At 37.0% G+C, this 23628-nt stretch overlaps 1 protein-coding gene across 1 annotated transcript; it reads left to right on the top strand.

Annotated features, from left to right (window-relative positions):
- Positions 1 to 2626: 2626 nt before the first annotated feature.
- DNAJC12 (DnaJ (Hsp40) homolog, subfamily C, member 12) lies at positions 2627 to 23385 on the top strand. Its single transcript, XM_008567105.1, has 3 exons — positions 2627 to 2878; positions 11114 to 11192; positions 23219 to 23385. The coding sequence occupies exons 1-3, from the start codon at positions 2801 to 2803 to the stop codon at positions 23383 to 23385; spliced, it is 324 nt and encodes a 107-aa protein (XP_008565327.1). The 5' UTR covers positions 2627 to 2800.
- The last annotated feature ends 243 nt before the right edge of the window (positions 23386 to 23628 follow it).

Here is a 23628-nt window from a genome sequence, read left to right as displayed (position 1 = left end):
ACCATTATTTATTTGATTGTTGGACACTTAATTTTTTTTTTTTTTGCAGCTGGACTGTACAGGGATCCGAACCCTTGACCTTGGTGTCATAACACTGTGCTTTAACCAACGGAGATAAGTGGCCAGTCCCTTTTTTTCCTCAAAATTTTTTGCTATTATGACTGTGTTTTGTTAAAGATAACCATCATTACTACTGTGTCTTGGTACACATTCTTCTTTACAATCTTTGAATAAATTCCTGGGAATGGAATTTTTTAGACAAAGATCAGGTAGAATTCTATGACTTTTGATAAGCCAATTTTCATTTCGGAAAGGATGTACAAATTTTTCTGTTACTGATAGTTGTTGAATGTGTCTAGCACTTTTTACTAACTTTAGAATGCAGAATGTGAGAACATGGTGGTTTAGGAAAAGATTGTGAGTTGCATTTAATAAAATCAGAAAGTGCTTTACCAAATTCCTTTTATAATCATTTTTTTTCTGTTCTTCAGAACATAAAACGTTGTCCTGACAATTCTAAGGAACAAAACTTTTTTTGCTGGTCAGTGTAATTTAGTCTTTGAGGAACTTCACGTCATTTTTTTTTTATTGTGCTAAAATATACATAACATCAAATTTACCATTTTAGTCATTTTTAAGTGTACAGTTCAGTGGCATTAAGTGCATTTACACTGTTGTGCAACCATCACTACTGTCCATCTCCAGAACTTTTTTCATCTTCCTATACTGAAACTCTGTACTCATTAAAAAAAAAAACTCACCTCCCCCTTCGCCCTGGTCCCTGGTAACCTGTATTCTATTTTCAGTCTCTAAATTAGTCTGATCTAGGTGCCTTATATAAGTGGAATCATACACTATTTTTCTTTTTGTGACTGGCCTTTTTTCTTTCTAATTGTGACTGGCATATTTTACTTACTGTAATGTCTTCAAGGTTCGTCCATGTTGTAGCATGTTTCAGAATTTTCTTTCTTTTTAGGGTTGAATAATATTCCATTGTAAGCATATACCGCATTTTGTTTGTTCATCCATCGATAGACCCTTAAGTTTCCTTTACCTTTGTGTTTTTTTTTTCCAATTTTTGTTTTATTGCTTAAATGTGAATTGCACAGTGAATTTTTGCATCTTGAAAAAACTTACTTCACTACACTTAATACATGAATAAAACAAATTAGTTCCATTCTTGGACAGGAAGAAGAAAAACATTTTGGGGAGGAGAAGATAATTGCTGGTAAAATATAATTTTTTTTTTTTTTGGCAGCTGGCCAGTACAGGGATTGGACCTTGGTGTTATCAGCACCACGTTCGAGTCCCTGCTTTTCAGGTCTTTCGTGTGTATACCCAGAAGTGGAATTGCTGGCTCATACAATAGTTCTATGTTTAATTTTTTGAGGAACCACCATACTATTTTCTTTTCTTTTTTTTTGACAACCTCACTGTTTTCCACATGATTTAAAGGCCATTCGTCAATAATTCCGATCAAGATTTTGTGATATCTAAGTAGACCTCCAAATACCTCAAAGGATGTGGTGAAATTTCCAAAACAAAATTAATTGTACAAGGGGCTGTTTCAGTTGGTTAGCATGTGGTGCTGATAACACCAAAGGCTCAGTGTTCGATCCCTGTACCAGCCAGCTACCAAAAAAAAAAAATTGTACTTTATTTTAAAATTCCATACAGAACTTATTATAGCAAGAGAGCATACGTAACGAAGGATTAGTAAAAATGGTGTTTCAGTGCTTTTTTTTGCTTCTCTTCAGAAATAAACTTTAAAAAAGATGCATATATGTGGTTTAGATGAAAAAAATATTGTTTTTCCCAAGGTGATAATTTATAGGGTGTTTAAAGTGTTAAGGCAGCTAAATAAAGTGTTGTATCCCTGACCACTCACCTTCTCTCAATCCCAGATCTGAGCTTTGTTTTTTAGGCAAAATGAACTGAAACACAGATTCCCTGGACCCACCCTAGGCTAGACACTCCTGAATCTGGAGAGAGCCAACCTGAGGGAAGTGGCAGAGCAATCCAGCCAAGGCTGTCATGCAATTCTCCTTCTCACTGTCCTATTTTATTTCTTAAGTACCACAAATTGCTATTTTAAATGATCCTGTTCCTTTGCATGTTTCTTGTCTGTCTTCCTCCATCAGAAGATAAGTCCCATGGAAATTGAGACTGTGTTACTTACAATGCCTTTCCCTACAATCTTGCTGAGCACAAAATAAGCCCTCAATAAATATTTATTGAATGAATAAGTTATCAAATGAATGAAAATTTGCTATCCTAGTGTATTTCCTTCTACTCTTAAACTATTTTTAAAATTGTGAAATATTTTAAACATTCAGCAAAGCATCCACTACACATATTTCACAAATCCCAAGACTTTACCACATTGCTTCAAATTTTCTTCTGTCTCTTAAAAAAAAACAGGAAAAAAGATAAAAAGAGACAGGAGATGGAGAGAGAGCTAATTTGGAGAGTTTGTAACAAAGGGCAGTCTTTATCAACCTCAAAGAGGAATGAATGGTTCATGTGCATCACTTACATAGACTGAAACTACAGATCCCAGGCAGCACTGCAAAGTTAGGCACGTGGTCTATTTTTCTCTCTTTTGTAAACAGCCAATGAGAGGTAGCATTGACAAAGGTGTAGGATGACATCTGGTGTTTTGATTGTGGCCAGCCCTAAAGCTAGTTTTTGCCGTTTGGAATACGCCGCTGTGATTCAATTTTAAAGGGGTTTCTCCTGCTACCTTGAAGCTCACTGTGCCTCTTGTTTCCGAAGGAGAAAAGCTGATTTAGTAATCTAAATGGATGCAATACTGAATTACAGGTCGGAAGATACTGAAGATTACTACATGTTACTGGGATGTGATGAACTATCTTCGGTAAGACAGTGGATAATGCTGTTCTTTCTCACAACAGTGTTTCAAGTCTTTATTTAAGGTTTTAACTTTGAATTTTTAGTCACATTGCCTAAAAACCTTATCTTTTATTATTTTAAAGCAATTTCGACTCAGAGAAAGTTAAGGATTTAAATGTGTGTTGGGTCTTTACTTGAATAATGTCCTATGGCTATATTTTATGGAGGCTTCTGATTATGTATGTGTATTCTGGCACATGGTCATACATTCTATTTCACAATATACTAAAATACATACTTGAAATTTTATGGTAATTGATGATGGCAGTGTTTTTCATAGCATACGTGAGATCTTTATTATCGTGATTCATACTTAATTGAGATGAAACAATTTTCTAGCCAATTAGTGATGTAAAATATTTTGTTAAAATATGTAGTTTTATGTGAGCAGTTAAATTATAAAACAAGGAACATTCTTTTATGTATCACAATATTTCAAATTGTATGATAGAAATTACTTCTTGAAAGGGTGGTTTCTGAAACAAAATGTGTGAAAACTGTGTAGATGTTCACTGGATCTATAATAAAATAACGTTTTTAAAGTTTTAAATGTTTTAAAGCTCCTGTATAAACAATAAGGCTGTAGAAGTTTTTTTTTTAAATTATAGAAAAATCACTTATAATTCTATCGCCTGTTAATATTTTGGCATATTGATTTCCAGTCTTTTTACTATACATGTATTTTGATTCCTGCTTTTTATCCATAAACATTATAACAAGGATTCTCCATACTATTAAATATTCTTCATACACATTTTAATGATTGCAAAATGTTTTGTATTATGGCATTTACCACAATCGAATTATTCTCTTAATGTTAAATATTTTATGTATTTGCAACTTTTCAGTATTTTAAATACTGTTGAGATGAATGTGAAATATATTCATTATTGTATTATTAAATCATATTATTAAAATATATTCATATTATTTATATCATTAATATATATAATTTTATTTATTTTTATTAAAACATATCTATTAATGTTGATATTTTTAAAGCAATAAATATTTATTCTTGTTTTATGAAGGCAAGAGTTTAGTAACCAAATGTACTGCTTTGTTTTGAGAATAGAATGTGATATTGGAAACAAAGGATTAAAATCTAGTTTTACCATGCTGAGGAAGTTATCTTAGGTATCTTGAAGTTAAAAAAAAATACGTGCATACAGAACAGCATCTAATGCTCTTTTATTGCCTGTTCTCTTCTAGATAATGCTATTCTTGTTTACGTTAGTGGTGATTTGCTTATAGCAACTGAGAAAGCTTGTTACCATTTTGACCATATGTGTTATTCACATTTCGGATTATACTATTACCAAATAATTTTTGAAGAAACTATTTAAAATCAAAGGAATATAATTTAACTTGTTAAGTTTAACAATTTGGGTTTTTAAAAATATATGCTAGGTGATAAGGTAAAGGTCATTATATCCCCGTAATAAATCTCTTGCCCCATTTTGTCAGTCTTTTGTCGCTATGCTATTGTCTTCTCAGTCTACAAAGAAGGAGGATTAGTTTTAGAGAGACTCCCCAAAAATGATCCCATTGTTTATGCATAATGTTTATAACAATTTCATTTCATTGACCAGGCATAGCCATCTTCTCAGTCTCAACATTCCCTTTTCTGGATGTCTTTTCACTGATCTGTCAATGGCATAACATATCTAGATAACAATCATTTATTTATTTATATATTTGTGTGTTTATTATTTGGTGGCTGGCTGGTACAGGGATCCGTATGCATGACCTTGGTGTTATAAGGCTGTGCTTTAACCAACTGAGCTAACCAGACAGCCCTGTTTTTAATAAAATGACCTGTCAAAATTTTATCCCTTCTTAATATATATATAATATCCTCTCTTTTCATTTTTATCTTGTCTGTGTGGGTGGCTGGCCAGCAAGGGGATCCAAACCCTTGACCTTGGTGTTACAACATCACACTCTAACCAACTGGTAACCTGCCAGCCATCCTCTCTTTTTTAAAATAGACGTCCTTCTCATTTAAAAAATATGCAATTTTTTTTTTTTGCTTTTTAGTGTGACATTTCCTTTACTTGATTTGTATTGGATGAATTTCTTTTACTTCAAATATTCCTTGATTTGATGCTCTAAAATTAGCCAGAACTCTTTATACCCAAAAGCAATTTAGCAGTTATAATTTCAAAGCAACTTGAAATTTCAATTTTACTTATAATAGTTGAATTGAGAGACCCACATAATAGTTTTGCATTGGTATATAGTTCTTACAACTTATTTCTTATGTTGGAAACTAATTACATATTAAGTAAAGTTATGTATTTTCTAACGATTTTAGAGCAGTAATCCTGAAGCTTTTTCTTCTCAGAGGCTTTTAAAAATCATCCTTAAGAAAATACAATCATCATAATAAACAATGAGAATAATTTCCTACTTTACATGCATGACATACTGATTTCCATGCTGTTTTGTAGAAAATAACATATCCCCCATTTCAAAAAATCTACCAAAGTTTGATCCCAAGTCAGTCAGCCTTTTCTCCCTACATTGGGTTTTACACAAAAGACACGTGCTATAAAATCCTCCGAAGTCTTTATTGATGCACACACCACACACTTGGAGTGTAAAGCACCCTCCTTGGTTTAGATCTTATTTGTTTTTTTAATATTTGGTCACTTTTCTCGTAGTAATGATAAGAAGACTTCATGGACTTGAAAGCTGAACAGAAACCCAATAAATGGAAACGTTTACTTATTTTTTCTAGTTCTCTTTCTTGTTGACTTCAGACTGAGTTCAATTATTATTATTTTTTTTTGTTGTTGGCTGGCTGGTATGGGGATCCAAACCTTTGACCTTGGTGTTATTGACACTGTGCTCTAACCAACTGAGCTAACTGGTTCAGATATTGACTCTGTCACTCACTAGCTGTGTGAACTTGAGAAAATTATTTAACTTTCTATGTCTTGGTTCCTAATTCGCAAATGGTGATAAATAATACCCACCTCATAGAGTTGTTGTGGGGATTAAAAAAGACACAATGTATAAAGTGCTTTGAACAGTGCAGCACAGAGTGGTAAGTTGTGGTTGTGGTTGTGGCTGCTGTTTGGACCTCACAGTGATACTGGGCACTTGGAACTTTATAGATTTATTGTATTCTATAGTTCACACTATTTTTAAGATATTTTATTCTGAAATGTTTTTGACTTTCAGAAAAGCTGCAAAAATGGTGGGCTTGAGACCCAGCTGTGACCTGAGGTCAGGGGCTGGTCCAAAGATCTTGGTCACCCACCCTGACCTCTGCCATTAAAAAAGAAAAGTTGTAAAAATAAAACATAGGGTTCCTACATACCCTTAATCTAGCTCCCCTTAATGTGAACATCATACCTGATGGTAGTATAATGATCAAAACTAGAAAATTAACATCGATACAATACTATTAATTTAACCAGGGGCCAGCAAACATTTTTTTGTAAAGGACCAGATAGATAGGGTCAGGACTAGGGTGAGTCAAGCAGGGAGCTTAGGATGCAAAATTTAAGGAGGCACTAACTCTCAGGCTTACACAAGTACAGAAACAGAGAGAGAGAGGCAGAAACAGAGAGAGAAAAAGAGAGAGAGAGAGAGAGAATGAACGAACCTCCTTAAACCTATATGTCCTGCTTCCCTTAACTGGTGCTGGCCATGAGATAGCTTTGCAGGCCTTATGGTCTCTGTCACAACTACTCAGCTTGGCCATTTTGAGAAAGCAGCCATAGATAATATATAAGTGAATGACTGTGGTTGTCTTCCAATAAAACTTTATTTTAAAAAAGTCAGTAGGCCATATTTGGCCTGTGGTCCAGAGTCAGTCAATCCCTGATTTAAATTAGAGGTCTTATCTAAATTTGTCAGTTTTCCTATTAATGTCCTTTTTCTGTTCCAGGATCTGAGACAGGAGCCCTTATTAAAGTTGGTTGTCATGTTCCCTTACCTTCCTCCAAATCTGGTGCTTTCTCCTATCTTTTTTGTCTTTCATGACCCGGATACTTTGAAGAGTACCGGTCAGCTGTTTTGTAGATATCCCTCAATTTGGCTTTGTCTCAGATTTTCTTATGATTAGACTGAGGTTATGCATTTTTGAAAGAACACTGCAGAAGTGATGTGCCTTTCTCAGTGTATCATATTAGGGTACATGACGTTGATATGTTGTTGAGTTTGATTACATGGTTAAGGTGGTGTTTGTCAGGTTTCTTCTGCCACGTTTTTCCATGATAGGGTTATTATTTTTCCTTTTGTAATTAACAGATATCTTGGGAAATATACTTTGAGACTATATTGTTTCTCCTCAAACTTTCATTCACTGAGTTTAGCATCCTTTGGTGGATCTTGCCTGCACCAGTTACTGCTAGGTGTTTGCCTAATGGTGACTTTTTACCTCATTTGTTTTACATTTATAAGTTGGAATTCTTCAGTAAAGAAAAGCTATTCTTCTCCCATACTTATTTGTTTATTCAATTTATTTATTATTACTGTGGATTAATGGATAGATATTGACTTTTAAGGGTTATAATCCAAATACAACCATAATTTATTTTGTGGCTAAAATTGTTTCTATGGCTCATATTTTAATTAATAACCATTTGATGAGAATGATTTTTTTGTGGAAAAATTCAGTCTCAAATAGAGTGAATTGAAATGATGGATATTAATTAACTCACTTATTAAAATGAGTCTTCTCTTTTCATGTTCATATTCTGCAGCATATGAATTTCCATCACCAGAGTCAGTTCACTCTTTTAATGAGTAAGTCACATTTTTCAGAAAGCTCCTATCTTTCAGAAAGCACTCTATCTGATTATAGACTGACAGATGTTCTTCAAGTAATATCTGTCAGTCTATAATAAAGTAGTAAGTCACATTTTTCAGAAAGCTCCTATCTTTCAGAAAGCAGTCTATCTGATTATAGACTGACAGATGTTCTTCAAGTAATATCTGTCAGTCTATAATAAAGTATTTATTGAATACTTACCATTGGTCCAGTACTAGAAGTGATGGGGTGGGGGGAGGGAAAGAAAACAAAACAAAACAAAAGGTGAGATATGGTGCCAGTGTATAAAAAACTTGACCTACAATTGAGGAGCCAAAATTAATACACAGGAAACAATTTCAGAACAATTAAATACTGTGCTGTGTGGTACTGTCTGTAGGTGCACCAGGAAGTAAAGAAAAATATCTGAAAAGACTTCAGAGAAAAGATTGAGCTAGACAGTCTTACTAGATGGTCATAATTTAGATGCACGGAGAGAGAGACAGAGGGTATCTGTGTGGCTGGGGTGAGCTGGAGAAGATTCACCCAAGTGGGAATCAGATTAGTTTCCATTATACCCAACAGAATTTCCTTGCATAGACCAAAAATAAGACCATATTCTGTGCTAACAGAATACGGAAAAGATAAGTTTTTAAGTTTTAAAATTTAAGCTCTAACATTAATATACACTCAGTAAGGAAAAGTGGCATACAAAGAAAGCATAAAGAAAAATGTTAACATGTATGTTTAACATTTTGGAGTATGACGTATGCATGTTAATTATCTGTACATATATACTATATCTATGTATGTAAACATATGTATGTGTATTTTTCTATGTGTTTGGAATTAGACTGCCCGGGTTCAATTCCTGAATCTGCTACTTACTAGCCGTGTGACCTTGGAAAATTACTTAATTTTTTTATGACTCAGTTTTCTAATCTGCAAAATGGGAATAATAATAGCAACCACCTCATAGAGTTGTGGGAATTAAATAAGACAGTATATGTAAAATGCTTAGAACAGTGCCTGGCACATAGTAAGTCTCAATAAATCTTAGTTACAATAATAATTATGATTATTATCACCATTATGAACATATACATTACATAATCCCTTTTGAGATAAAACATGGATTCATATTGCATATAATACTTACCTTTTCTTGTAGGAAGTATAGTGTATAAATTTTCTCAGGTTCAAAATCTTCTACTACAAGATGATTTTTTAACTTTTTAAATATTTTTTGTGGCTGGCTGGTACGGGGCTCAAAGTCTGGACCTTGGTGTTATCAGCACCATGCTCTAACCAGCTGAGCTAACTGGTCAGCCACCAAGGTCTTTTTTTTTTTTTTTTTTTTTTGTCTTTTTTACTGACTGGTAACGGGGGTCTACCTTTGATAGATAGCTATAATTTTATCTGTTTATGTTATTTGAAAACCCCAATGCATATACATAAATACGTGTTAAAAGTATGTCTTGAAGGATATAACGTGTTATCTTGGGGGAAGAGAGGTAAAAAGACTTTTATTTTTATTCTGTATTGATAGAAATCTTTTCAAACAGAGTTTGTGAGTATTTGTAAATTACTTGTTAATTAAGAAATGACTTCTCTACCTACCAGCCACACACACACAAAAAGGCTCACCACTACCCCTTTATTATTATTATTATTATTATTTTTTTTGGTGGCTGGCCAGTATGGGATCGGAACCCTTCACCTTGGTGTTATAACAAGGCCCTCTAACTAGCTGAGCTAACTGGCTAGCTCTACACTTTTTAGGATATTGAATATTTTAAAATTTAAAAACAAATCTAATTTTTAATTTTATTTGTTATGAAAGCAGGTTACAGTGACTTCTAGATAAAGGGAACACCTAGAAAGAGGAAATACAATTAATTACAGTTCTTAACAGGAAGCCTGTTTCTTTCTGTTATTTTAAGAGGTTCACAGTAGAAGCTTAACAAGGAAAAGAATAGAGTTATTAGTCTGGGCTTTATACATATGCCTATTTAATACAGTCTGACTTTGATTTAAAAATGAAGACTTTTTAAAGAGAATTGACTGAGGATGACATGGAGCTAATAAGAATATGTTTCTCCCATGAATCTTACTACAATATTGACTTGAGCTGCTTGAGAATTCGTTTTTCAAACAAGAGGTAATTTTCTTTCATTAATTAGTGGTGAGTAAATATGGAACCCAATAATAGTTCCCTAAGCCTGTAGAATTTGGCAATATAAAACGGTGGTTAAGATTATAAGACTTAAAATCCGACTGCTTAGTTAACAGAAAACTCAGTTTTTTTAGTAACTAAATGAATGACTTTGGACAAATTACTTAACCACTGCCATTTAATAATAGCTACTGTTATTGAGTTCTGATTATGATCAGGCTTTCTGTTAAGTGCTCTACTTATATTATCAATCGGATGTAAAGATAAGGAAACCTAGACATATGGAAGATACGTCGCTTGCCAAAAGCAACATAACTTATGTTGTACAGACTACCACAGTTCTTGTGGCAGAACTGGGATTTAAAACCAAGCAATCAGATGCCAGCGTCGCATAACTACTATTGTCTCCTGCTACTGTCATTGCAATCAGCATTAATAAAGCCTGTCGCTTGCCAAAAGCAACATAACTTATGTTGTACAGACTACCACAGTTCTTGTGGCAGAACTGGGATTTAAAACCAAGCAATCAGATTCCAGCGTCGCATAACTACTATTGTCTCCTGCTACTGTCATTGCAATCAGCATTAATAAAGCCAAATCTTAGTAATTCATGACAATAGGGATTAGATGGGTAAGTGAAATCAAATAAAATCATGGATGGCCCTCAAACCTCATTTGAGTTTGGGCTGTCATTTCTGTTTTCCCAATCAAAATCTCTAAACAACCTAATTGGTAACAAAATTATCAGGTTTAAATTATGTTCTTTTTCTTTTAATTATGTAATTCTTAATAAAAAAGAAATGGGCTAGAATGCAGGAAAAAGGAGCTTTGTAATGGATACTTTATAAATTATAATTTATAATTCAGGGATAGTCATCCCTAAATAATGAATTGCGGCAAAGCATTTTTGAAGAATTCAGATATGTGAAAACATATTTTATATATTCTTAGGAGAAACTTATCTGATTATTTTGAATATTTAAATATATTGAGCTCATAGGTGTCTTCGGCCATCATTTAAAGACAGTAGCAAGTTAAATTGTCATTACAGACTACTATTTGAATGGGAGTTTTTATCGGATGCTTTCTGAATTTCTTTATCGAGGAAATTATTTCTCAGGGTAAAAAGGCAAATAGAAATATAAGGATCAAAATAAAAAGTTGGGTTAATCATGGCTGTTTTTGGGAGGACTGATGTCCAACTTCTTCCTTCATGCCATTTAAGTTGGACTTATTTTAAACACCAATTTTTGTTTTAGGTTGAACAAATCCTGGCAGAATTTAAGATCAGAGCTCTGGAATGTCACCCTGACAAGCATCCTGAAAACCCCGAGGCTGGTAAGAATTTAATAATGGTTATTTTTCAAGAAAATGAATAGCATATAGAAGCAAAAAGCCATTGAATAGTAACTTAATTTTCTTTTATCTCTTATGCTCAAATTTATTCTTTCATTCAATGCGAAAGGTTGTTTCTGCACTGTTGGGTTGGTAGAAGGGGAGAGGACTGTGTAGTCTTTTACAATAGAAGTTGTTTAGCACTCATTTTTCTTTCTTCCATAATGTGTTGCTTCATGGTTTAAAATTTGTCCAGTTCATGTTTTATTTCACTAGCTATTGAGTGTTAATATGACTGAAGTATGTTTATAACCAGGTGGTTTTCTTGATGAGAACTTGCTGTGTTTTTTTCATTTTGGAGGACCTGAATATGTCCATGTATTGATGCTTTTGTTTCTTTCCGTTATCATCATCATGTTATCATCGTTTAAATATGCTTATGTCATCCAAGCTTGAAAAAATTACGAAAACCCAATAATTCTTCTGCAACATGTCTCTATCCTGCACCTTCCCCATCTCCTTCGTTTCAGAGCCAAACTTCCTGAAAAAACGTCGACAGTCGATATTTCCACTTTCCTTCTCCCCAGTTTTCCATTTATCCCACTCTGACTTTCTCCCCACTTTTCTTGGAAATGGACCAAGGACTTCCTGCTTGCCAAATCCAGTGGTTGCTCTTTAGTCCTTATCTTTCCTGAGCTTGCATCAGAATTTGGCACTATTGACCATATCTTTCTTGTTGAAATACTCTTCTCTGAGCTGCTGGGAAAACGTGCACTCGCGGTTTCCCTCCAGCCTCTTGGGCTGCTCTTTCTCAGTCTCCTTTGTGAGTCCTTCTCGGCTGCCCCAAGGTTCTCTCCTAAGCTCTCTTCTGAGCTTACTTACTCCCCACTCCCTCTCTGGAGCCTTGTCCCAATTTGTGGCTTCAATCACCAGCTCTCTGTTGATGGCTCCCAGATCTCTCCTTAGTCCAGTTCTCGCCCCTCATCTTCAGCCTACAGTTTTGACTGCTTCTTGGAAATCTCCATTTGGAAACTTTTCAGTTGCCCTGTGAAAAACTGGACTCATTAAAAATCTTGCTTATTTTTCTGTGTTTCTGCATCTCAATGAACAACACCACCATCCGTTCAGTTGGTCAAGCAGAAACCTTCTCCTTCCTCTCCCTCATGACTGCGTCTGGTTGATTACCAAGTGCTGTTGAATTACCTTCCATCTCTCTCTCTTCTGTGCTTCTTCCTTCCAACCTCACCGCCACTGCTGTAGGTGAGCCACCCTTTAATTGTTTCACATTGCAGATAGTGATTTTCCTTTTTAATTATGGAAAAAATAAAAGATTTAACATATACAAAAAGGGATAAAGAATACTATAACAGATGCCCATGTAAGTACCACCCAGCTTAAAACAGTACCAGTGCACTTGAAGCCTTTTGTGTATTCCTACTCTGATTTTATCCTCAGGGTAAGGTAATTTTATATCTTAAATTTGATGATTATGTTTACTATATGTTTATAGTATGCATGTATATGTGATTTTTCTATAATGAAAATATGATACTAAGACCTGTCTGTAACTCCACATTGCACAAACCCAAACTCTATTTAGAAAACTTTCTCCTTGTCTTAAAGCTCTTTATTAATTTTCTCTAGAAATCATTGGTCCCTTTGATTTGTATAAACAGATCTTTTTCCAATATATGAAGTCACCTTTTGTTAGATAATTAATCATTACTTTTGTTCGTTGGATTTTCTCCCTTTTTATTAAAGCATATTGTGTGCAGTGTGAGCAAATCATAAGTACAAGCTTAATAAATTTGTGCATATGTATAACCAGTTTAACCACTGCCCGGATGAAGATGTAGAACATTTTCAGCACCCTAGAAATCCCTTTTCATTTTCTGCTCAAACTCAGCAACCTCTTCCATTTTTTGGTCTCTATCACCACTGATTAATTTTGCCTACTTTTGAATTTCATATACTTGGAATCATACAATATGTACTCTTCTGTGTGTGGTTTCCTTTGCTTTACATTATGGTTGTGATATTCACCCATATTGCACGTGTAGCAATAGTTCATCCTTTGTCTTTGCTGGGACTTTAGTTACAAGCCCTTTCATGCTGTGCACCCTCTCAATCCTCCACCCTCGTTTTCTCTCCACCACCAAACTCCTGTTATAGCCACTCAGAACTACATTGGGTCCTTAATGTGCCCTATTCCCTGTTCTGTCTACTCTTCAGACCTCTACACCAACTGCTTCCTCTGCCTGGAGCACCACCGAGGCCTGCACCCTTACCTGCCCTGCTTTGCTGGGCTAGGTCATGCTCCTGCTCCAGGTCTCAGCTTAGCCATCACTTCCTCTGGGAAGTCCCATGTGTACCAGCTGCCCAGAGCACATTGTGCGCCAGGCAGCAGACTGTGTATCTCATCGTCTCCTTGTTGCCTGTTTGCTCGTTAGTCACTGGAAGCTCAGTGAGGCAGCCCCCCTGCTTGTCTTGTTCACAGTGGTATGCCCCGTACCTAGCATAGCACCTGCTGCAGAGGTCACCTGCTGTGCATAATTTCTTGAATGAATATATGAATGAATGAATCCATGAACATTTCCTTAGGAGTCATATTAACCACCTCTCTGAGCTAGAGTTAATATTAAGATAGATGTCCCAGTATAAATTGTAAAAATTTGATAAAGGCTTAAAAACCACCACCACCCTAGGTTATTCTTTAACTGGGTTGTTTTCCAGTGACACGTGACTCTGAGTTGTTTCTCTGCCCCTGACGAGCAATTTCTATTCAGGATACATGATGAATCACTGTGCAATCATTGCCATTTCTAGTTGCCATAGTGATGGCAACTAGAGTTTCATGTATGAGCTGCCTCAAGGCATCTTGTTCAGAGAAACACTGGACTGTGTAAATATTGCTTAAAATGAGTAGGTACACAGACATCAATATCTTCCCTTGTCAGGCTTGCAGTAGATACGTGATTTAACCTTCAGGTCGAGATTCTTTTTTAATCTATTTAGACATCTATTTACTCAGTTTGGACTAATATGACTTTCTGAAAATTTAAAAGGTTCTTTACACACTTGGAAAAGGATTAAGGTTACTTATAAAAATATACATATTTATTTGGGCAGCTGGCCAGTATGGGGGTCTGAACCCTTGATGCTCTACAGAGTGAGTTGTAATTGAGTGAGCTCACTGGCCAGCCTAAAAATATTTTTATAAATTCACCCAGATACTGAATTTTAACTTGACAGAAATCCAGAATATAATGAACAAAGTTTGAAACATATCTCAGTAAGGTGAAGAGCTACCCTGTAGAGGAACTGTAGGTAGGAGAAATTAAACTTGTATATATTACTTTTTCAGACACTAAATTTAGTCTCAACTGTTGCCATTGAAATTGCTCATACGTTAGCGTGATGGAGGAGTAGATATGAACACAGGCTTGTCTGTCTGGATTGCTCCGTCTCCCACTTATGAGCTACTTGACCTTGGGCAACCTCTCTGAGCCTCAGCATTCTCATAGGTAAAATGGGTAGACTAATAGTATATGACTTCACGCATCTGCTGTGAGGATTCAACGAGACGTTCTGCATGTGGGAAGTGCTCAGTGAATACTGGCAATTAGGATTCAGTGGACTTTCTTTTCTTGTTTTTATGTTGCAGCCCAAGATAAAAATTTAACAAAATGGGATGTTTTTCTTTTTTGTAAGCAACCATTAGATCTTTCTCTAAATTATTTTTAAAAACTCTAAATCTAAAGCCTTTAGATATCTCTTCCCCTCTCCAGGTGTGGGTGATATAGCAGGACTGGTTGTGCTATAGCAGTTGGGTCATTGAGCCCAAAAGCTCCTGGCTGGTGCGCCTGTCAGCTTCTTGTGTGTGCACCAGTAACTGTTTCAGATCAACAGTTTATTAACTTCTCTTTGATCATGAAGAAAGGAGGTTTCAGACTAAATTAAGGACTTGTGAGATGGTAGTTTTGTTACTGATACGCAAACTTCAAAGAAACTTGGATATTTAAAGAAGAGCAATTTTCCCTTTGCTAACTTATATATATATATATATATATTTTTTTGGTGGCTGGCCAGTATAGGGATCTGATTTCTTTTTTTTTTTTTTTCCTTTTTGTCTTTTTTCGTGACCGGTAATGGGATCGCAACCCTCAGTGTCGCGCCCGTACCGCGACCGGCAACGGGATCGCAACCCTCGGTGTCGCGCCCACACCATGCCAAACCAGTGAGCGGACCGGTCTCTATATGGGATCCGAACCCTCAGCGGGAGCGCCGCCCTCTACCGAGTGCGCAACCGGGCCAGCCCAGGATCTGAATTCTTGACCTTGGTGTTATCAGCACCACACTCTAACCAACTCAGCTAACCAGCCAAGCCCCTAACTTATCTTTTATTGTCTCAGTGTTTTTCTACTTTAAAATCACTTCAGTGGAATAGACGGTCCCCAGCATCACTCTTTCCCACAAATCAACCAATTTACAACTATTAAAAAGCAACCACAGCTAAACTGGGGCCGCTAGAGCTCAGGGGAAGAGGAGGAGAGACCTACAGAGTTCATGAAGACAGGAGAAGCCACTATGAAAGAAAGAGGGAACTGCTCTGACCGTTTTGAGTCCTGGCCACTTCCAGGCTGGAGCTGGTGAGCTCATGGAGCAGGAGCTGGCAAAAGCCACAGCTGTGTCCTGCCACACCGTGCCAAACCAGTGAGCGGACCGGTCTCTATATGGGATCTGAACCCTCGGCGGGAGCGCCGCCCTCTACCGAGTGCGCAACCGGGCCGGCCCGGGATCTGAATTCTTGACCTTGGTGTTATCAGCACCACACTCTAACCAACTCAGCTAACCAGCCAGCCCCTAACTTATCTTTTATTGTCTCAGTGTTTTTCTACTTTAATATCACTTCAGTGGAATAGATGGTCCCCAGCATCACTCTTTCCCACAAATCAACCAATTTACAACTATTAAAAAGCAACCACAGCTAAGCTGGGGCCGCTAGAGCTCAGGGGAAGAGGAGGAGAGACCTACAGAGTTCATGAAGACAGGAGAAGCCACGACGAGAGAAAGAGGGAACTGCTCTGACCGTTTTGAGTCCTGGCCGCTTCCAGGCTGGAGCTGGTGAGCTCATGGAGCAGGAGCTGGCAAAAGCCACAGCTGTGTCCTTCGGATGAAGTTGCTTGGAGGCTGTAGGAGAGAAGAGGGTCTTGGTGGTCCCCAGGCCAGCAAGACTACTAATAGGGTTCCCCTGGACCCACATAGGAGCAAGGAGCCACAAATGAAAAAAAGGAGCCACTCAGAAGCTGGTGAGTCATCGCAAGGGACTGGTGCATGGCCCGTCCCATGGGAAGTGTTTGGAGCATGGGTGGTGGTGAACACAGGCACAGCAAGGACAGCTGAACTGCCCCTCAACAGCACAGGATCACTCAGAGGAGACTGGTCAGGAATATAGAACTGCAAGGGGTGCCGTTTGCTGAAAAGACTCAGGTCCAGACCAGAGTGTCTACACAACCCAGGTGTACTGGATCTCACGAGAGCTATAAAACCAACCTTTAAAGCCTGAGCTGCACAAAAAGCCTTTCCCAGGGAATTAGCAGCAAAGCAGCAATTTAGCTCAACCACAGACGACAAACAGGAACTTCCCACAGGAAGTTCTCCCATTTTAGAAGTAAGCAAAGGACAACAAATAAGTTCCAGTGACTTACAAAATCAGATATCTCTTCCCAGAACTGGTAAATATTTATCTTGTGTGATTCATTTGATTAGCTGATACATTAAAGAATAAATATAAACTCTAACTCATTTTTATTAAATGTGGTGAAGAGGATGGAACAAGAAAAAGGGCACATAACAAGAAAGATAAGATCTCTTTTGCTTTCCGCTTATCACCTGTTGTTGAGGGATTGACATCAGAATAATTGTAAGTGGGCTTTTTTCACCTTGGAAATTCTGGAAAGTGAGGTTGCCAGTAATGTGCAAAGAGAAGGTGACTCACGGATAAAAAGGTAAATTGTACAACCGCTGCAATTGTAATAACTGGTGTGTGCATCCTTGGTGATAATTTAATAAGCTTTTTATTCCTGTTGGAAAAAGTGACATCTCATTTATACAATGGGACAGTTATGTTGTCATCAGCAACAGGAAGGATTGCTCACTGGAGTGAGCTACTATGGCAAGATGCTTTTTATTTTTTTTCCTGTAGTTTCCAATAGCCCCATCTTTTACAGTTTCCACTTTAACCCATTAATTGCTACTACTTCCAGGGGTGTTATTAAAATAGTTAAAAGTTACTGGCTAGCTGCCAAAAAGTAAAATAAAATAAAATAAATAAAATAAAATAAAATAAAATAGTTGATGACTTGTAAGGTAACTGTGCTGTTCACCTTTTGAGGAGGGTCCTAGAGATGCCCTGCTGTGTCAGCAATTATCTCTGGATGCTGGGGGAATACTTGAAGTGGTGGTGTTTGGTAGTTGGGGGCTCAGGAGGAGCAGCTCTTTACCAACTAGAGTACAGAAGTATTTCAGTATTTTCACAATTGGTGTGGAGATACTGTAAGTACTGACTGCATATTTGTCCTAACACTTCCTGTTTCAGAGGATCTTGGTTACTTCTCAAACTGAAAGAAAAAACAAAATACCCACAGACCAGAGACACAATTATCTCTGGATGCTGGGGGAATACTTGAAGTGGTGGTGTTTGGTAGTTGGGGGCTCAGGAGGAGCAGCTCTTTACCAACTAGAGTACAGAAGTATTTCAGTATTTTCACAATTGGTGTGGAGATACTGTAAGTACTGACTGCATATTTGTCCTAACACTTCCTGTTTCAGAGGATCTTGGTTACTTCTCATGAATTAATTTTAAGCACTATCAGGGTAATTTTAATTGTTTTTCCCAATGATATTGTGAAAATGTTCCTATATCACAAAATGTTTTGAGGATTTGTGTCATTTCTTTGGTGCTTGGAGCTCAGGGAATAGCACTATAAGAATATCTTTATATTCACACTCAGAATAGGAAACATTCATTCATTCATTTATTCATTCATTCAATGAATACTTTTTGGGCACCAACTACAATGCTCTAGAGAAAGGGATGCAGCAGAGAACAAGACAAGTCTCTGACCAGATGGAGTTCATATTCTGGGACAGGAGAGTGATCATAAAGAAATAACAATGTAACGTCAGGGATAAGTACTATGAAGAAAAGTAAAGTAGGGCAAGGGAGTGGGGCTGATGGGCACTGATGGAAGGGAGTAGGGCAGCCTTTTTATATGGCATGCTCAGAGAAGGTCCCACTGATAAGGTGACATCTGAGCTGACATCTGAAGGAAGTGAGCCATTTAGGTGCCGGGGTAAAAGTGTTCTTGTTAGGGACAGCAAGTGCCAAGGCCCTGAGGCTGGAGTGTGCTTGGTGTACTTAAGGAACAATGATTGTGGCTGGAGCAAGGGGAGATGGGAGAGAGTAGAAGGAAATTAGTTCAGAGAAGGTAGAGACAGATAGAGATCAGGTCTAGTAGCCATGGTAAGAATTTCTGGATTATATTCTAAGACAACTGTGAAGTCACTGGAAGTTTTAAGCAGAGGAGTGATATTGTGTGACATTTTAAGGATAGAGATCAGGTCTAGTAGCCATGGTAAGAATTTCTGGATTATATTATAAGACAACTGTGAAGTCACTGGAAGTTTTAAGCAGAGGAGTGATATTGTGTGACATTTTAAAAAAGATCACTCTGCTGTGAAGAAAATAGACTGAGGCAGAGACAGGGAGATCCAGCTGGAAGAGGAACAACTTGGACCAGAGTGGTGGCAGTTGAGGTTTTGACAAGAGATCAAATCTTGGGTTTATGTTGAAAGTAGAGCCAACAGGGTTTGCTAATTGTTTGGAAATAAGATTTGAGAGAGAGAGAGAAGAGCCAAGAATGACTCCAGGTATACAGAAGACTAATGAAGTACATCCTGACTCCCCAAGAAGAGCCAGTCTTGCTTCTATAGTTCTATTTATCATGTTGTATTGAAATGGTTTGTTTTTATGTGTCTCCTCACTGTACTCTGAGCTCCTCAAGGGCAAGACCTGGATCTTACTGATGAATGATGGATTTGAAGGAGAAGGTGGGGGTTAGAATACAACATGCACTGCAGGAAAATGGAAGGGGCAGGAAGGTGGTCAGGTGTAGCCTGGAGAGCACATGTTAGGAGTCTGGCAGGCTTTGGACAAGTTACATTAATCTTTTTCAGCTTTAGATTCTGTAAAATGGGGATAATAATAATAATTCCCTCATATTATATTAATAATACCCTCATATGAAAGTTTACCCTTTTTAAAGAGAAATGTGATCTATGCCAAGTCTAGCACAGATCCTGGCACAGATTAGGTACTTATAAATAACTGTTGTTACGACAGTGCTTTCCACTTATGATTCTATCTTTGTTCCTCTCACAAGTTATCTTCTGTGTGGTTTTAGGTATATTTTTAGAATAATTTTATTTTAAAAATTATCATACAGTAAAATTGACTTCTTTGGTAAACAGTTCTATGAATTTGAACATCTGTATAGAGTCATGTAACTACCACCATAATCAGGATAAAAAACTTCCATTACCTCTAGAGATAGTTTTTTATTTTTTTACAGAACAGTTGTATTGAGATAGAATTCACACACTGTAAAATTCACCTATTAAGGTGTACATTTTAGTGATTTTTAGTATATTCACAGTGCTGTGCAACCGTCACTACTAATTTCAGAACATTTCGTCACAAGAAGAAACCCCATACTCTTTAGTAATCACTTCCCATTCCCGCCTGCCCAGCCCCTAGCAGAGCTACTTTCTGTCTCTATAGATATGCCTATTCTGTATGTTTCACATAGATTTATGACTGGCTTCTTTCATTTAGCAGGATGTTTTTAAGACTTATACATGTTGTAGCATGTTTCAGTATTTTATTCCTTTTTATGGCTGAATGATAATTCCTTTACATGGATATACCACATTTTATTTATGCATTCACCAGTTGATGGGCATTTGGGTTGTTTCCATTTTTGGGCTATTATGAATAATGCTGCTATCATATACAAGTTTTTGTGTGGATGAATGTTTTTAATTCTTATGGATATATACATAGGATTGAAATTGTTGGGTCGTGTGTTAACTCTGTTGCACATTTTGAGGAACTGCCAAACTGTTTTTCAAAGTGATTACACTGTTTTACATTCCCACCTGCCATGTATGGGGGTTCCAATTTCTGCACATCCTTGCCAACGCCTGTTGTTATCTGTCTTTTTATTTCTGCCATCCTAGTAAGTATGAAGTGGTATCTCACTGTGGTTTTGATTTGTACTTCCCCGATGACTAATGATGTTGAGCATCTTTTCATGTGCTTATTGGCTATCTTCTTTGGAGAAATGTCTGTTTAAGCCCTTTGTTCTTTTTGTTATTGGGTTATTTGCCTTATTATTATTGAGTTGTGTGAGTTCTTTATAAATTAAAAAAATTTTGTCAAAAGACAAAATTACAAGTTTAGTTTAAATATCTCAATTGGCTTTTATTGCAATTCTAGAATCAGGCAATATTTCATTCTATAAGGTGGATTGAGTGTTCCAGTGAGCTGAGCAGAGGAAGTTGATTTTTAGACAGAAAAGGGCTGAGGAAAGCAGAAACAGAGAACAAAAAGCAGATTGGTTGTTTCAAAGTTGCTTTCTTTGTATAATTAAAGCAGAGAAAACTTCTTCACCATGCCAGCTAAAACTGGCCTGTTCGGGGATTTGGCTCTTATCTCTTTTTCTCCTGACTTCTTGGAAGTTCAGATAAACAATTTAATTTTGGTTTGGTGATGTGGAACTTTAGCATGAGCAACTCTATTTTGGGTTAGGTTTAGTGCAGGAGCTCAGTCCAAACCAGTAGCATCCTATAAATTTTATTTAAAAAGTACCTTATTGGGCTGGCCCGGTGGCACGCTGGAGAGTGCACCGCTTGGGAGTGTGGCGGCGCTCCCGCCGAGGGGTCGGATCCCATGTGGAGACCGGTTCCCGCTCACTGGCTGAGCGTGGTGCGGGCACAACACCGAGGGTTGCGATCCCGTTACCGGTCAGTAAAAAAGACAAAAAGGAAAAAAAAAAAGTACCTTATCAAGTCTATGATTTGCAAATATTTTTTCCCATTCCATGAGTTATTTTTTCACTTTCTTTTCTTTTCTCTTCTTTTTTTGGTGGTTGGTCTTCTCACTTTCTTGATGACATGTGTTGAAGCACAAAAGTTTTAATTTTGATGTAGTCCAATTTCTACTTTTTCTTTTGTTGCTTGTGCATTTCGTGTCAATCTAAGGAATCATTGCCTAATTTGAGTTCCCAAAGACTTACTCCTATGTTTTTTCTCAGAGTTTTATAATTTTAGCTCTTACATCTGGATCTGTGATCCATTTTGAGTTAATATTTGTATATGGTTTGTGGTAGGGATCCAAATTCATTCTTTTATATGTGGATATCCAGTTGTCCTAGAACCATTTGTTGAAAAGGCTGTTCTCTCCCAATTGAATTGTCTTGGCGCTTTTGTAGAAAATCAGTTGACTAAATGTGAAGGTTTATTTCTGAATTCTCAATTCTATTCCATTTACCTATATGTCTGTCCTTATGTCAGTACTGTACTGTTTTCACTACTGCAGCTTTGTAGTAAGTTTTGAAATTAAGAAGTGTGAGTCCTCCGACTTTGTCTTAGTTTTTGAGATTGTTTTGACTATTCTGGGTTCCCTGCATTTGTATATGGATTTTAGGACCAGCTTGTTTATTTCTGCAAAAAAAAAAAAAAAGCAACTGGGATTTTGATAGAGATTATATTGAATCTGTAGATCAGTTTGGGGAGTATTAGCATTTTAGTAATAGTAAGTCTTCTAATCCATGAACATGGGGTGTCTTTCCATTTATCTCGATCTTTAATTTGGCAACTGGGATTTTGATAGAGATTATATTGAATCTGTAGATCAGTTTGGGGAGTATTAGCATTTTAGCAATAGTAAGTCTTCTAATCCATGAACATGGGGTGTCTTTCCATTTATCTCGATCTTTAATTTCTTTCAACAATATTGCAGTTTTTAGTGTATGAAAAGAGTACTTCATTTGTTAAAATTTTTCTTAAGTATTTTATTCTTTTTGATGATACCATAAATTGAATTTATATGAATTTATTCATTTCCAGATGGTTTCTTGCTAATGTATAGGAACAATTGATTTTTGTATATTGATCTTATGTCCTGCTCTACAGAAAGCTTTAACTTCACTGAGGGGCAGAAAAGGCTTTGGAAGTGTTTCCAACAGGGCCATGAAAGGTTTCTATTGTATATGCCATCTGGTTAAATCGATCAGTGATGAAGCTACCATTTATTGAGCAACTACCATGTTATTTACTGTACTCAAAGCTTCCCAACAGTTTCCCATTGTTTGTATGACAAAACCCAGACCAGAATCCTTAGCATGACATCTAAGGCTCTAAAGCCCTGGATGACTGGGACCTTATCTGCTCTACTCCCCTATCCCCTCATCTTCTCCCCCTGGCCCTGTTTCCTCCAGCCACATTGGAAATTTCTACTTCCTCTAAATTACTGTGCTCCTTTCTGCCTTAGAGTCTTCATTTATATTGTCCATCTTGCTTGGCCACTTCCCTTCCTAACAAATATCACTAGAGAAGGTAGTTTTCTTCCTAGTAGCCAAAATTATATTTTTCCAATGTTTATAAATGTTGATCTCTCCCACTAATGATGTCTGCTCAGACCTGTGTCATCAGTACCTGGTACAACACTGGAGCACAGTAAAGGGAGTGGATAAACTGTGAGCCAGGCACGTTACATACATGCTCTCTCTTGTCCTTATAATACACTTTACAAATGAGGAAACTAGAGCTTAACTAGGTAAACTGGCCCAAGGTCACATAGCTAGTAAGTGGCAGAGTCATGATTCTAGTGAGATCTGTTTGATGGTTTTGGAGTTTAAAATAAGCTATCCAAGAGGAAAGTGCTCATCTCTTAATTTGTTTTCCAGTGGAGACTTTTCAGAAACTGCAGAAAGCAAAGGAGATACTGACCAATGAAGAAAGTCGAGCCCGCTATGACCACTGGCGGAGGAGCCAGATATCGATGCCGTTCCAGCAGTGGGAAGCTTTGAGTGATTCGGTGAAAACGGTGTGTTTCTCTCTGGGGATGATGTGAATTTGTGAAGCTCAGGCTGCTCATGGATTGGACTCGTGAGTAGCTTAAAGAGTCAGTAGGCAACAGAGTGGAGAAGACCAAGACGTTGGTGGAGTGTGGGTGTAGCTCAGAGTCCACTAAGTTCTGTGAATGGAGATTCACCAGAATTGAGGCCATGAGTCAGTGCTGGAAGAGTCCATGACTACATTTTCAGTCTCTTGGGTGTTTACTTTAGTATATACACTCCCCATTAACACTTGCTGT

The sequence above is a fragment of the Galeopterus variegatus genome, unplaced genomic scaffold (assembly GCF_000696425.1).
Source record: "Galeopterus variegatus unplaced genomic scaffold, G_variegatus-3.0.2 Scaffold293, whole genome shotgun sequence".
NCBI lineage: Eukaryota > Metazoa > Chordata > Mammalia > Dermoptera > Cynocephalidae > Galeopterus > Galeopterus variegatus.
This window is presented reverse-complemented; position numbering and strand designations above follow the sequence as displayed.

Excerpts from the sequence above, each read along its gene's own strand:
- DNAJC12 (XM_008567105.1), top strand. The coding sequence starts at position 2,801 with ATGGATGCAATACTGAATTACAGGTCGGAAGATACTGAAGATTACTAC. Across the intron at positions 2,879-11,113 it reads GATGTGATGAACTATCTTCG|GTTGAACAAATCCTGGCAGA; the intron begins GTAAGACAGTGG and ends TTTTTGTTTTAG. Across the intron at positions 11,193-23,218 it reads TCCTGAAAACCCCGAGGCTG|TGGAGACTTTTCAGAAACTG; the intron begins GTAAGAATTTAA and ends TTTGTTTTCCAG.